Raw genomic sequence first — 15,133 nt, forward strand, 5'->3', positions numbered from 1 at the left:
GCCTCCATATTTCCGTTTCTCTACTGCTCTCCGTAAAGTCCAACCGCAGCTTGGCGCTAGCGAGGGGGCGGGCCTTCCGGAACTGGGGCGCGTGGGTGAAGAAGGTCAGGACCAGGTAAGGTTGCCGGTGACTTGGGGCTTGCAGGGAGATAGCGGCGATAGCTCTAGAGGGTCTGCGGTGGTGTCCGATCTGGTAGAGTCTCCAGAAGTAATACGAATCCGTTTCCTTAGTGGCCAGCTCGCGCGTTTCACGTGTAGCCCACAAACACCTCGGCGTTTTCCTGCGTGGGTCGGGGATTTTATCAAACTCAGGACGTCCGCGTTCCTGTGCGGTAATTTCCCCTCCCGGATCAGACGGCGGTGCACGTCTCTGTTTCTCAGGGCATTAGACGGCCTTCTGCACCGTAGCTTTATGTGGAGGATGCAGATGCACTTTGTTACCAGCTTAAGAAAAATCCAATAACGTGATTCGTAACAAAATCATTTGTGTGATGCGGTACCATTCAGACGTCGGTTGACACTGCTAAGGGGGGAGTGGTGGAGTCAGCGAGAATTGAGCTGAATAAAACTACTGTGTACTCAGTGCCGTTCATGCCCTTGCGACCCGTTTTAAGTATGAAAGCATTCTGATTAGGTTGTTCTGTGACAAGTGCGGACCGTGTGCATTCCTTGGTCCCGATGGTCAAGGCGGGCCCTGTGCGGTGAGTCTGCATATGGGTCTCGCAATTCAGCTAGGTGGTCCGACGCTCCCCAAAAAGTAGGTGAGAGACCGAGGCAAAGAAGAAGGACCACTAAGAAAAAGACACGAGGCAGAGGCAAGAGTCCAACCAGCTTTTCTCCTCCGAAGCCTGTGTCCTCTGAGAAACCAGAAAAGGCTTTCTTCCCAGTGACACGGTTTGTGGGATACACGTGAAACGTCCGCGTGGGTCACTAATACACATTTACACACAAATGCACATTTCAGCACCAAGCTTTACAGATCCAAAAAGCTGAGGCATCTCTGGGTTAAGAACTCGTGCACTTTATCTTCACCTTTCAAAGAGAAAGGCAAACCTAATGCAAAGCCAATTACTGAAATAAAACTGATCTTTTAAATGTGTCAGACCTACCAGAAAGGTCAAAGAAACCTGCCCTTTTATACCAAAGAGAAAAATACAAGGAATTTTCTTCTTGTGTGGGCTTAATGTGTTTTGCTGAGCACATTTGAATAGTTGGGGTTTTTTGTGTTTGTTTTTGGTGGGACTGGGGATTGAAGTCAGTGCTTGGCACTTGTAAATCAGGCTCTCTACTGCTTGAGCCACACCTCCAGTCCATTTTGCTTTGGTTATTTTGGAGATGGGGTCTTGTAAACTGTTTGCCTGGGCTGGCCTCAAACCATGATCCTCTCAAGCTCAGCCTCCCAAACAGGATAACAGGCATGAGCCAGCAGTGCTCAGCAAGTAATTTTAAGTCCAGTTATTTTTTTTCTCCATAGTACCATAATTTTCTTCAGTCCACGTTTAAAGAAAGATGGCATTTTAAAGTGAATATTTTGTATCCCTTAAGAATGGTTTTATGGGACTCAAAATCTAATTGACATGGAAATTATTTACCTTTTAATGTCATTAATACAGTCATCATATTCTTTTTTTTTCTTTTTTTCTCTTTAGATAAAATTGAAGATTTTATAAGTAAGTACAATAGGGCCCTAAAAAGTCCTAAGCACGGCTTTTGAAATTTTGTAAAATTTAAAACTAGTAAAAAAAAAACCTTGTTCTTGCAGTACTGGAGTATGAATTTCTCTCATGCGCTTGGCTTACACTTCCAGCCCTTTTTGCTTTTAGGTTATTTTTTAGATAGAGTTTCTTGTGTGTCCCTGGGAGCAGCCTGGATCTCCGTCCATCTACCTGAGGCCTCCCTCGGGTCTGGGAGCTGGGGCCATATGCATGCACCACCATGACCAGCTTATTTGTTGAGATAAAATCTCACTAACTTTTTTGCCTGGACAGGCCACAATCCTCCTGATCTCTGCCTCCAACATAGCTGGCCTAGCCTGTGTTTAAAAAAAAAAAAAAAAAAAAAATACACCAAACTCCTCTATTCTCCATCAGAGCCATGTCTGTGCTCTGGAAAGATACTACAAACCAATGGTGTTGGTAATTGTAAGGATTTTCAGTTTTCCTGTTTAGCAAATAATTCTTTGCTTCTAATAAAGGAATCAGTTTGAAAATTTTAATATTTTAGGGCTTCAGTTTTGTGATACGTGTTCCTATGAATTCTCCCTCTTCCACCCACCCTTCCTCTCTCTCTCTCTCTCTCAAATAAGGACAGAGAATGGACAAATGTGTCTGTGTAAACATTTGAATACCAAACTTGCAGAGAAGTTTAGTTTTTCTTTCAGTTACCACTTACTGAATGCCACTGTCTTATTCATTTCTCACAACAGTCCTGCAAGCTTTGTTTTCAGAAAAAGGAATCTAAAAATTTAGAGAGAATAGCTAACTATTCAGAATAACCCAGGTAATAAATAACAGCACCAGTACTCAAAGCTAGGCCTCAGGACTCCAGTAATCCACTATTTAAATATAAAGTGTCTGGAATTCAGAGCATATTTTCCTAAAAACATCGTAGCAAAATGCCTACAAGTATCTGGAAATACTGTGCAATCGCAGTAGAAATCGGTTCTAATCTCGTAACGGCAATTAAGTAAAACAAGGCAAAGTTAGTGAAGAAACAGTTTCTTGTTATTTTCTCAACTGGTGTTTGGAAAAAGGTTAAAGTAGAAAGATAGAGTATGCAAAGAAACTTACTGCAGCTTCTAAAAGTGACTTATGTGCATTAGCAAGGCCTTTAGTGGTTTAGGGCATTGATTTATTGCTGTTTTCTGTTTAGACATTACACTATTAATGACCTTTTTTCTTATTGATAAAAATATAACCCTAGTCCTAACATCACCAAACCCAGCCAGCTACAGTCACACAATGCAGCAAGAGTCAGGAAGTGAAAAAAAAAGCAAAGAGCAAGGCTTGTAGATGGTCCCCAGGATTAGAGATCTTGAATCAGACATTTCTCCCCTTCCTGGCCTTCAGGTGGCGCTGCTGGCCCAAGATTGCTTGGTTGGTGATGAAATGGCAAATGGGTTAAAATTGACATTCTGCAACTGGTTTAAAGCCAGCCTCTGTTCTTAATGGATCTTGAAATTAAAACTTCCTTAATTTAAACGCTGAGTTTGTTTTCTTGCAAGCACTGTTTTAAAATTTTATCAGGGTAACAGTCTCTGCCCATACCTGATCTGCCTGTTACTAGGTCTGTAGGAGCCTCTTTTCTCTGCAGGTGGCAGCTTTATTGGCATTTTTACCTCCTCTCGTTCTTCTGGAATTTTTATTTTGTATCCTTTTGATGTATTAACTCAATCTAAATAAGCTGTACCTTTTAAAGGTAATGTGTAAAAAATTAAAGAAATGATTTGGCAGTGTTCCCTAGTTTTTTTGGTAGAGTTCTCCCATTGGCTTTTCAAGATACGTTGGTGCCATTTTTTTGTGTTTTAGAAATCATCTCCTTTTCATCTCAGCTAAACTGTCCCCTCAGATAGGGGACAGTTCTCATCTTCTTAAAATTTCACACAAATTGGCATATTCTGCAAACAGTAACCCGTAACCTAATCTAGAATAGATGTCATAGTTGTTCCACCAGCAACATTCTTGATTTTTACACTTCCCTTATGTAGCTGTTTATGTCTGTTACCTATACTTTCTGCATAGAATGGTTATCATTCTTATATCTATTTCAGCATTCTGTGTCTGAAAACAAAGTTAATGTTTTCAGCTAATAAGAACCTAGCTAGTTTGCATTAAGGCCAATAAGTAACTAAGTGCCTTTTATTCAGAAATAACATGGATCTTTTGAGCCTTATTTGAGCTGTTGAGTTTTTATTTCTATAGCACTACTGCCTGTTTTTCCCAAATGGCTCTCAGTCTCTAGGCGGAATTCAATCCAGTAACCTAGAGGCCAAATGACCTCATAACTCATTAGCAGTTCTCAGAGCCATCTGGTGCCCTCGAGGAGAACAGTGTTCAAAGACTGATAATAAAAACAACAGCATAATTATTTCTCTGCCATGATTATACCTTTAATGGCAAGCAGTCAGCATATTTATTTGCAGATTGCTTAGGTGGTTGTTTTCTAAAGGTATAATAACAATGCTGAGGTAGAATAACTTGTTTCCCTGTCCTCTTCATCCAGCCTGCAAATGAGTAAACTGACTACCTATAAGGAACCTGTTGTATCACAAAATAAGTCATTGTAAAAGTGGCAATAGTATGTGAAGCAAATATATAAATTGCAGTTGTAAAGTTTGCAAAGGAAATAGCCATCTGTACTGTGGATGTTTCTCAACTCCAAGGCATGTCTGTGAATACTAATTCATGTGTGGCTTACTGTATTTTTTATTTTCTAAAATGTTTACTAGATAATCTTAGAATTTTTCGCACTAATCTGTTTACCTCTCTTATTCTCTGTAGGGAATTTTGTTCCTTACTGCTCAAGAAATGTCTTCACTTTCAGAATATGCATTGCGCATGTCTCGCCTGAGTGCCCGCCTCTTTGGTGAAGTTGCCAGGCCTACCGATTCCAAGTCCATGAAAGTGGTGAAATTGTTCAGTGAACAGCCCTTGGCTAAGAGGAAGGAGACTTATGACTGGTATCCAAATCACAACACGTATTTTGCACTCATGGGCACACTCCGTTTTCTTGGCCTTTACAGGTGATGACAAAAAATAAATAAAGAGGGACCTGTGAGAGATATGTTTACTACATTGGCAAAGGGAAAAAAATTTAGCCCTTTTGTCCTTAGAATTTTGTGGCTCTAGTAAGAAAGCCCAGGTAGTTCTGAAGTTTTAATCTGTGGTGGAAAGCCCTCTTTCAAAACATCCATAATTAGCACACTGGGAAAAAAAGAAACATGCTTGTTGGAAGACGTATTTTAATTATGTCTAAAACCATACTAGCATGGAATTGATACTGAGAGATGTTTAATTACTCATTAATCTAAGAGCACTTTAAAAAGGATTCAGAAAAACTGGTCCAAGTGCTGCAGAAGAAAACCCCAGACGCACCAGGGTTGCCAGAGCAGCAGGCTCTTGGTATTAGCTGACAGAGTCCCTGCCCCACACCTGATCTACCTCCTACTAGCCAGTTTCTCTGCTAGTGGCAATTTTGTTGGCATTCTTACTCCTTCCACTCACTTCTGGCATTTTTATTTTGTAGCTTTTTGATGTATGAACTACGCTGTAGTTCACCATTAAGGATAAGGCACAAATGGCACAGGCTCTTAACACCACACTGTGTGTGTTTGGATAGGCCTAGAAAATGCATGCTTTAGACCACACACCTCTCTAGAAAGAAAAAAGATCAAATACGTATAATGATCATTCCTCTTTCAAATTTTTTTCACTACCAAACTTATACATGCCCATTACAAAGAATTCAGACAATACATAATACGTAACATTAAAATGTATGTCATCTTTTTTAAAATTTGACATTTTAATTGGACTTATCTTTTAATTTGGGACCATTCATTCTAATATGACAAAGTTAATAGTACACTACAATATTCATTCCAGAAAGCAAAAGGTTGATACATTTATCCAACAGATACTTCTTAAGTACCTTCTATGTGTAGGTACTTAAGACGGGCTCTGGGGGAACAGCAGTGAACAAAATAGAATATTCTTAGTTCATACATTATCAGAGATTATAATCCATGACCTGTTTTGAATGTCTGGAATTGCTTGGACTATCTCCCTCACTATTAGTCTAGGCTCAGAAAATAAAAACTAATTTTATTTTGACTCAAAATAAAATGTTGGAAACCAGATCCCCTGAGTAGATTATAACCTGTAACAGAATCATATTCAACTATTTTAATGTATCTGTTTGCCACTGCATTCCATTTGTTTGAAGAATGAAGACCTGGCTGTCTGCGGAGATAAGGAAAAAAACAATTAACACTTAGCTATCTATGGGAAAACGAAATTAATTTTCATGAATTAGTCACTAGTTATAGAAAGTGCTGCTTCCAGTTTGAGGCCTTCTGTAGCATCATCCATAGTTAAACTATTTCTTTACTGAAGGGTAGTCCCTTTAGTAAACACAATCTGATTCAAAGGCCTGTAAAAGAGAAATGAAAGGACACGTTCTCAGAAACAATTGATTTACTCATTTAGCCTTATGCTGGTATACTTCTTCAATAGAGACAAATGCCCCTGCCTCTGTGGAGCTGTCTTTCTATCGAAGGGTTGACAAAAATAGGGGAGGAAAAGAAGAAGGAAAAAATTGTAATAAATGAGTGAATTATGTGTTGTGTTACAGAGTTGAAATTGCTATGGGGGGGAAGGCAGGGCTGGCTGAGCAGGATCCAGAGTGCTGACAGAGCCCATGGTGGGTGGGGAGAGGGCATGTTATAGCCTGAAATAGAACAGGACAGCAGTTTAGGCAGGGGCTTGAAGGTGGTGAGTGAGCCACATGAAACCTGGGGAAGAGATAAGAGCAGAACAAAGGCAGGAGTGTGCCTGGAATGACCCAGGAGCAGTGCAGACTAAGAACAGTGGTAGGACAGGAGGCAGGTCACAGCATCTGTGAGCATCATCAGAAGAAGTGGGGCTTTTGCTCTGGGTGAAAGGGGCAACCATTTGCTGGATTGTGAGCAATGGAGTGATCTGATCTGATACGTAAAATTAGTGCATATTGCTTGTACAGAGGGGTTTCGTTGTGATATTTTCATACATGCATACAATGTACTTTGATTATATTCACCCCCTCTATTACTCTTAATGTACCCCCCCTTCTATCCCCTTTTTAGAATTTTTAATGGGTTTCATTATGTTATATTAATGCATGCATATAATGTACCTTGATCATATTTGTCTCTGCATCAACTTCTCCTTTCTCCCTGCCCCATACCACTGGTTCCCCACCCCAAAACAGGCTCTCCTTTACATTCATGCCATATTTAGGTCTACATTCCACATATGAGAGAAAAATGTACTTGTCTGAGCCTGACTTACTTCACTTAATGTGATGATCTCAAGTTCTACCTTCCTGCAAATGACATAATTTTATTCTTTATGGTTAAATAATACTCCATTGTGTAAATGTATCACATTTTCTCTACACATTTGTCACTTGTTGGGAACCTAGGCTGATTCCACAACCTTGGCAGTTGTGGGTAGTGCTGCAGTAAACGTGGGTGTGCAGACATGTTGTATGCTGGCTTACAGTCCTTCAGATATATGCCTGGGAGTGGTATAACAGGATCATACCACTGCTTTTGGTTTTTTGAGGAGACCCCATACTGATTTCCATAGTGGCTGTACTAGTTTATATTTCTACCAACAGTGTACAGATCTCCTTGCCAGTATTTTTTTTTTCTTGATGATAGACATTCTGAATAGGGTGAAGAGGAATCTTAGTGTCGTTTTGATTTGCATTTCCTTTATGGCTAAGGATGGTGAGCATTTCTTCATTGTTAATTGACCGCTTATATTTCTTTTGAGAAGTATAAATGTTTAATTCATTTGCCCACTTATTAATTGGGTTATTCTTTTAGTGTTTAACTTTTTGAGTTCTCTATATATTCTGGGCACTAATCCCTAGTCAGATGAATAACTGGCAACCATGTTCTCCCATTCTGTTTCCTTCGATGTGCAGAAGCTTTTTAGTTTAATGTAGTCCCATTTGTCAGATCTTCCTATTATTTCCTTAGCTATTGGATCCTATTCAGAAAGTCAGTGCTTTTGCCTATAAAAGTGTTTTTCCTGTGTTTTCTGTAGTAGTTCCAGATCTTACATTAGAGTCCAATTCATTTTGAATTGATTTTTTGTGCAAGGTGAGAGATGGGGCTCTAGCTTCAGATTAATATGTGAATATCCAGTTTTCCCAACACCATTAAAAGGCTGTCTTTACTCCAACATATGTTTTTGGCACCTTTGTCAGAAGTCATATGGTTGTATCAGAGTGGGTTTGTTTCTAGATTTCCTGTTTTATTCCATTGGTTTACATATCTTTCTTTATGCCAGTACCATGCTGGTTTTGTTACTGTGACTCAGTAGGATAATTTGGAATCAGGTATTGTGATACCTGTAACATTGCTCTTTTTGCTTAGAATTGCTTTGGCTATTTAGAGTTTTTATACTTTCATGTGAATTTTAGGGTTGATTTTTCTTTCTGTAAAGATTATCGTTGGAATTTTGATTGCATTGAATCTTTATGCTGCTTTTGGTGAGATAGCCATTTTTGCAATACTAGCATTGCCGATCCACAAACACAGGAGGTCTTTCTATCTTCTAGTATCCTCTTCAGTTTCTTTCTTCAGTGATATAGTTTTCATCACAGTTAGGTTAGGTTTATTCCTTAGTTAGGCTTATTCTTAGGTATTTTATTTATTTTGTGAAGCTATTGTGAATGGGATTATATCTCTGATTTCTTTCTAAGCAAGTTTATTATTGATGTATAGAAAAGCTACTGTTTTTTTATGTTGAGTTTTGTCTCCTGCTACCTCGCTGAAAGTGTTTTTCAGATCTAACAGTCTTTAGTAGAATTTTTAGTATCTTTTTAGTATAGGATCATATCATCTGCAAACAGGGATAGTTTGATTTCTTCCTTTCCTATTTGTATCCCTTTTATTTCTTTCTCTTGCCTAATTGCTCTGGCTAAGAATTCAAGCACAATATGGAGAGAGTAGACACCTTTGTCTCATTCCTGATTTTAGAGGAAATGCTTTCAGTTTTTCCACATTTAGTATGTTAGCTATAGGTTCGTCATACATATCCTTTATTATGTTGAGGTATGTTTCTTGTGTTCCTAGTTGCTTCAGGACTTTTAACATGAAGAGATATTGAATTTTGTCAAAAGACTTTCTTCATCTGTTGAGATAATCATGATTTTTTTTGTTCTTTATTCTGTTTATGTACAGTATTAAATTTATTGATTTGCATATATTGAATTATCCTTGCATCTCTGGAATAAAGCCAACTTGATCATGTTGCATGATCTTTTATCTTTTTGCAGTCCTGGGGTTTGAACTCAGGATCTCACACTTTCTAGGCAGGTGTTCTTCCACTTGAGCCACTCCACCAGCTCTCTTTTGTGTTGGGTATTCTCGAGTTAGGGTCTTATGAACTATTGGCCTGGCTTCAAACTTTGATCTTCCTGTCTTTACCTTCCGAGTAGCTAAGATTACAAGGGTGAGCCACTGGAACCTTGGCCTTGTATGATCTTTTTGATGTGTTGTTAAATTCAGTTTGCAAGCCAGGTGCCGGTGGCTCACGCCTATAATCCTAGGTACTCAGGAGGCAGAGATCAGGAGGATCACGGCTCGAAACCAGCCTAGGCAAATAGTTTGCGAGACCCTATCTTGAAAATACGTAATACAAAAAGGAATGGCTCAAGGTGCAGGCCCTGAGTTTCACCACTGGTACTGCAAAAAAAAAAAAAAAAAAAATTCAGTTTCAAGTATTTTGTTGAGAATTTTTGCATCTATATTCATCAAGGAAATTGGGCAATAATTTTCTTTTTTTGTTGTTGTTGTGCCCTTGTCCAGTTTTGATATCAGGTTGGTAGTACTGGCTTTGTAGAATGAGTTTAGTAGCATTCCCCACCTTTCTATTTTATGGCATAGTTTGTGAAACATTGGTATTAGTTCTTCTTTAAAGGTATGGTAGAATTCAGCAGTGAATTTGTCTGGTCCTGAACTTTGTTGGGAGACTCTTTATTATTGTTTCAATCTCAGTGCTCATTATAGATCTGTTTAAATTGTTTATATCCTCTTGGTTCAATTTGATAGGTCATATGTGTCTAGGAATTTATCCATTTCTTCTAGAGTTTCAATTTATTAGAATATAAGTTTTTGATGCATTCCCTGATGATCCTCTGAATTTCATTTGTATTTCTTGTAATACCCTATTTTTATTCCTAATTTTATTAATTTGGGGCTTCTCATTTAGTTAGCTTGACTAAGGGTTTGTCTGTCTTGTTTATCATTTCAAAGAACCAACTCTTTCATTAATTTTTTGAATTGTTCTTTTAGTCTCTATTTCATTAATTTCTACCCTGATCATTATCATTCTTTTTGTCTACTGGTTTTGGTTTTGGCCTGTTGTTTTTCTGAGACCTGGAGGTGCATCAGTAGGTTATTTATTTGAGATCTCTCTGGTTTCTTTATTTAGGCAGTCATAAAGTTTCCTTTTAGCACTGACTTTGCTGTGTCCCAAAGGTTCTGGTGTGTTATTAAGCTTTCATTTTCATTTGATTCTGGGAATTTTTTCCTTCTAATTTCTTCTTTCAGAAGTGTATTATCATTCAGTCTCCATGTGTTTATACAGATTCTTTAGTTTCGCTTACTATTTCTAGTTTTATTCCATTCTGACCTGTTAAGATACAGGAAATTATATTAGGGGTTTTTTTTTTGTATTTGTTAAGAATTACTTCATGGCCTAATGTGTTACCTAGTTTGGAGAAAATTCTGTGCATTGCTGAGAAGAATGTGTATTCACTTGCTGAATAGAATATTCTTTTGATGTCTGTTAAATCCAGTTGATCTTATTGTGTGGTTTAACTCTGAGGTATGTCTCTTGACTTTTTTTTTTTTAAGAAGGGATAGGAGGTCTGAACAATCTATTAATGAGAGTGGAGTGTTAAAGTCACCCATTATTATTGTATCTGAATATGTCTGTCTATGTCCAGTAGTGTGCACTGACATTCACTGCATATATATTAACAATCACTATGTCTTCTTGATAAATTATTCCCTTTATTAATATGTGATATGTATTAATATTCCCTTTACCTTTTCTGAGTAGTTTTGGCTTAAAGTCTACTTTCACAGATGAGTATAGCCACTCTTGCTTGCTTTTGACTTTTACTTGCTAAGTATATCATTTTCTATCCTTTCACTTTTAGCCTGTGTGTATCTTTACTTGTGGTGTGTGTTTCTTGTAGGCATTGAACAGTTGGATCTTGTTTTTTAATCCAATTAGCCAGAATATGTCTTTGATTGAAGAGTTAACACCATTTATATTAGGATTATCATTAAGAGGTGTTTACTGATTCTTGTAGTTCTTTTTTCCTGGTTGATTTGAGTACTGTTTGTTATTTTCTTCCTCCCTTGTTCCTCTTAGGACTTTGCTAGTTTATTAGGTTAAGCATGTTTAATTTTTTCCTAATTCTAGTGTGCTTATGTATTCTTCTCATGAAATTTATTATTTTCTGAGCTCTCTTTTTGAATATCTTTTTCCCATCTCTCTGTGTGGTATTCCTTTAAGTATCTTTCGCAGTGCTGGTTTAATAGTCATGAATTGCTTTGGCTTTTGCTTAGCTTCAAAGGTCTTTATTTCTCCATCAATTCTGAAGGTTAACTTTGCTGGATATAGTAATCTTGGTTGGCAGTTACTTTCTTTCAGAGCTTAAAATATATCATCCCATACTTTCCTGTCTTTTAGGTTTCTGCAGAGGTATAATGTATTTTGCCTTTGTTGGTAGGCATTTTTCTTTTGCAGATTTCAATATCCTTTCTTTGTTCTCTAGGCTTGATGTTTTAACTGTAATGTGATACAGAAGATTTTTTTTCTGGTCATATCTATTTAGGATTCTAAATGCCTCCTGTACTTGGATATCCATATCTTTCCCAATATTTGGGAAGTTTTCATTGAATAGGTTTCCTAAGCCTTCCATTTGTATTTCACCTCCTTCTACCCCATGGATTCTTAGGTTTGGTCTCTTGATCTTGCCACAGAGTTCTTGAAGGTTGTAATCATGATTGTTTATTCTTTTTCTTTCTGGCTGTCTTAGTGTAATAGTTCCTCGATCTTACCTTCAGTCTCTGATAGTCTTTCTTCTGCTTGTCTACTGATAATGCTTTACTGTGTTTTTATTTGTGAGTTATTGAGCTTTTCATTTCAAACATTTCTGTTCATTTTCTTTTTTTCAGTGATCTCAGTTTCCTTGCTGAATTTCTTGTCCATGTTGCTGACTTTTTTGTCCACATCTTGAATTGATTTCTTTACTTCATTTATCTGTTTGTTTAAATCTTCTTTGAGATCATTAATCAATTTTTAAAGTAAACTTTTGAATAATTTGGAATTTTCAGCCATTTTTGTATCTTTTGGTTCAGTTATTAAGGTGTTACGAACTTTTGGAGGAGTCACATTGCTTTGCTTTTTCTTTTTCTTTTTTTGGTGAGATTGAGGTTTGAACTCAGGGCTTCATGCTTGCAAAACAAGTGCTCTACCAACTGAGCCACATTTCCAGTCCTCATATTGTGTTTCTACATTGTGATTTGCTCATCTGTTAAGTTGGATATCTCTTTTACTACTTGTCAGAGGAGAGGAAGCAGACAGAAATTAACAAAATCAATAATTCAGAACCAAACCCAATATTTAAATGTAGCAAAAAAAAAATTATGAGCATCAACTACTCCCCCAATCAGGTTATAAAGGATAGGAGCTAGAATACTTAGAGGATAAGTACAGAGTTAAAACAAAAAAAAAAATTTAAGGTATAGGTATTAATAATTAAGTAATAAAAAGAAGAGGGAGGGCTGAAGGCATGGGTCAAGTGATGAAGCACCTGATCTAGCAAGCCCAAGATCCTAAGTTCAAGTCACAATATTGCCTGGGGTGGGGGGCATGAGATGAGAAGAGGTAAGATAGGGAAAAGTATATATTTTGAAAGTATCAGAAATAATTGTGAGAGAGAACACTATAGAATATGTACAGAAAAAGACAAAAGAGTCAAGAAAGAAAATAGAGATAAAATGATGACTGCCTTCAAAAAAGAAAGGAAAAAAGGCAGGGAGATTTTGTTTTCAAAATCAGTCAATATTTCTTTGATGGTTGAGTGTGTCTTCTCCTGCCCCTGCCAAAGCAGTTTTTGTGTTTTAAGGGGTGAAGGGTTGTTGTTTTTAAAGTCTAAATAGATTAGTGCAGAGAGGGTTGTCTGGTTTGGGGATTTAGCTTAGTGGCAGAACGCCTGCCCATTCCTGCAAGGCAGAACCCCAGGACAGCACATGCTGTATGCAAGTTCCCCTCCTGGCTCCCAGGGGCAGCAACTCCTAATCTCCCAGTTCATACAGATTTGCTCCCCTCTGGTGTCAACTCCAGTCTGCTTCCTACTCATCCCCCACAATTCCTACACTGTTAATGCTACACTGACTTCCAACTTGTTCTCCCACTCAACTTGGGCTAGACCCTGTGATGGCCATCACTTCCTGCACCCCAGCTCTAGCTTTTGATTTGTGGAGTTCCTTCATGGCTGTTTCATGCTTCTTATCATCTGGCGCCCAGCTGCCCAGAGGTTAGTGGCCAGAGACTCAGCTCTGTTTAGCAACTTTAAAAACTCATGAAGGAGGTATTTTCTGCCTGTTTTGCTTCCGAGTTACAGAGAAGGTAGAGAATATTGCTGGCTTCTAATTTACCATCTTAGTTCTCTCCTGACATAGATTTTACAAGTACTACTCTGGCTGCTCTGTTGAGAATTATTTGGCATCCATGGCTAATCCCAAAGAGATCTGTTGTTCACTGTCCATCACATTCATGGAATGAGACATTGAATTCTATAAACCAATCTATTTCAAACCAGCCTAGCACACCTTTCTCTTACATGTAATTATAATACCATTACCATCATACTTCACAGATAAGGAAAACTAAGGCGCAGATCACTTATCCAAAGTCACAGAGCTAGTAAATGGTGGAGAGCTGTGATTTGAACCTCGGTTCAAATGGGTTCCACAGCCGTTTAAGCACTATGCTGTTCTTTGCGGACTTCATCTTAAGATGTAGACATTTTAACACAGTGTAAGCAGACTTCAACTTCTACGTCATCCAAATGCATAAATAAGCTTCTTGATGCCTGTAGTATTTTTCTCTTCATCTGACTTCCTTCTGCCTGAGTCTTTGTCAGCAGCATTTTTGTATGCAGCATCCGCTGCCATTAAGGCTGCATCCTCCAAAACTCTGCCCACTGTTAGTAGATGCTAATTCTTGGGGCAGTCAGGGTCTCTATGTAGCTACTGAATATTTTAACCCACTTGCTGCTTCTCTCAGTGTTTAATTTTAAGGTCAGGAAATAAGAGTAAGTCAGTGTGTATCATAGATACATAGGCTTATCTGGGCTGGCCTGGGAGGCTATCTGCCATTTGTGGTTGTTCTATGAGGAGGAAGTGACTTAGAAATGATTTTTGGAACCCAGTCCATCTGTGTGTTGGAGACCACCTGTACTTTCTCTTCACCAAATTGAGCATGAGTACTGAAAAATGGATTGATAACCCAAACTACTTAGAAGAACAGTGCTGGATTGGTGTACTTTTCCAATGTGATAAAAACAACTGGTTGATTAATTTTTCTTTCTTCATTCAGAGACGAGCATCAGGATTTTAAGGATGAGCAAAGACGTTTAAAGAAGCTTCGTGGAAAAGGGAAACCAAAGAAAGGAGAAGGGAAAAGAGCAGCAAAAAAGAAATAGTGCCAGCCCATCAAGAAACAACATATCTTCTTTAGTGACTGAGAGGAGGAACATAATAGAGGAACATACTTCCTCAATGAAGGTTATTTGGAGAACTACATCATCCAATCCAGTTAAAGTGTGACTGGTTTCTTGAACATACTCTTAATTCTGAAAAATTATTTTGGTCTCGGTTTTATAATCTGAGGTTTACCTAATCCTCTAAAAGAACAAATAAATTGTTGTTTAATGACATGTTTGGGGTAGGGATAGAATCATGGGGGAGTAGACAGGAAACCTTATTAAATGCGTGTCCCATACTTTCCTCATCTCTCCCTTGTTGCTTCCCACTCATCCAGCCCTAACTTTCTTTCATCACTCTGGCCATTCAGCCACTGTCTCCACCACCAAGCTCACAAACTTTATGGCTGTCTTCACCTACTCCTTTGAGGGTATCTAAGTGGGATGAAAGGCTTTTCTGGGAAAAGAGTACTTAACATCCACTGTATACAGGTACTGGGACACTGATGATACAACAGTTAACCAGATAAACAGTTTCTGCCTCATAGAACTTTTAGTCTATGGGACAGACTAACAAAGTGACATACAATTGTATTAGATGATACAAAGGAAAAAGGCAGACTTCTGTGAGAGG

The 15,133-nt window shown here is 38.2% G+C and overlaps 1 protein-coding gene across 1 annotated transcript; it reads left to right on the plus strand.

Moving 5' to 3' along the window:
- The first annotated feature begins 4 nt into the window (after window positions 1-4).
- On the plus strand, window positions 5-14,798 carry Mrps33 (mitochondrial ribosomal protein S33). The gene is made up of 4 exons (XM_020156996.2): window positions 5-115; window positions 1,650-1,670; window positions 4,500-4,741; window positions 14,394-14,798. The coding sequence occupies exons 3-4, from the start codon at window positions 4,527-4,529 to the stop codon at window positions 14,497-14,499; spliced, it is 321 nt and encodes a 106-aa protein (XP_020012585.1). The 5' UTR covers window positions 5-115; window positions 1,650-1,670; window positions 4,500-4,526; the 3' UTR covers window positions 14,500-14,798.
- Window positions 14,799-15,133: the final 335 nt, after the last annotated feature.

This window comes from Castor canadensis, chromosome 2 (genome assembly GCF_047511655.1).
Source record: "Castor canadensis chromosome 2, mCasCan1.hap1v2, whole genome shotgun sequence".
In the NCBI taxonomy this organism is placed as follows: Eukaryota; Metazoa; Chordata; class Mammalia; order Rodentia; family Castoridae; genus Castor; species Castor canadensis.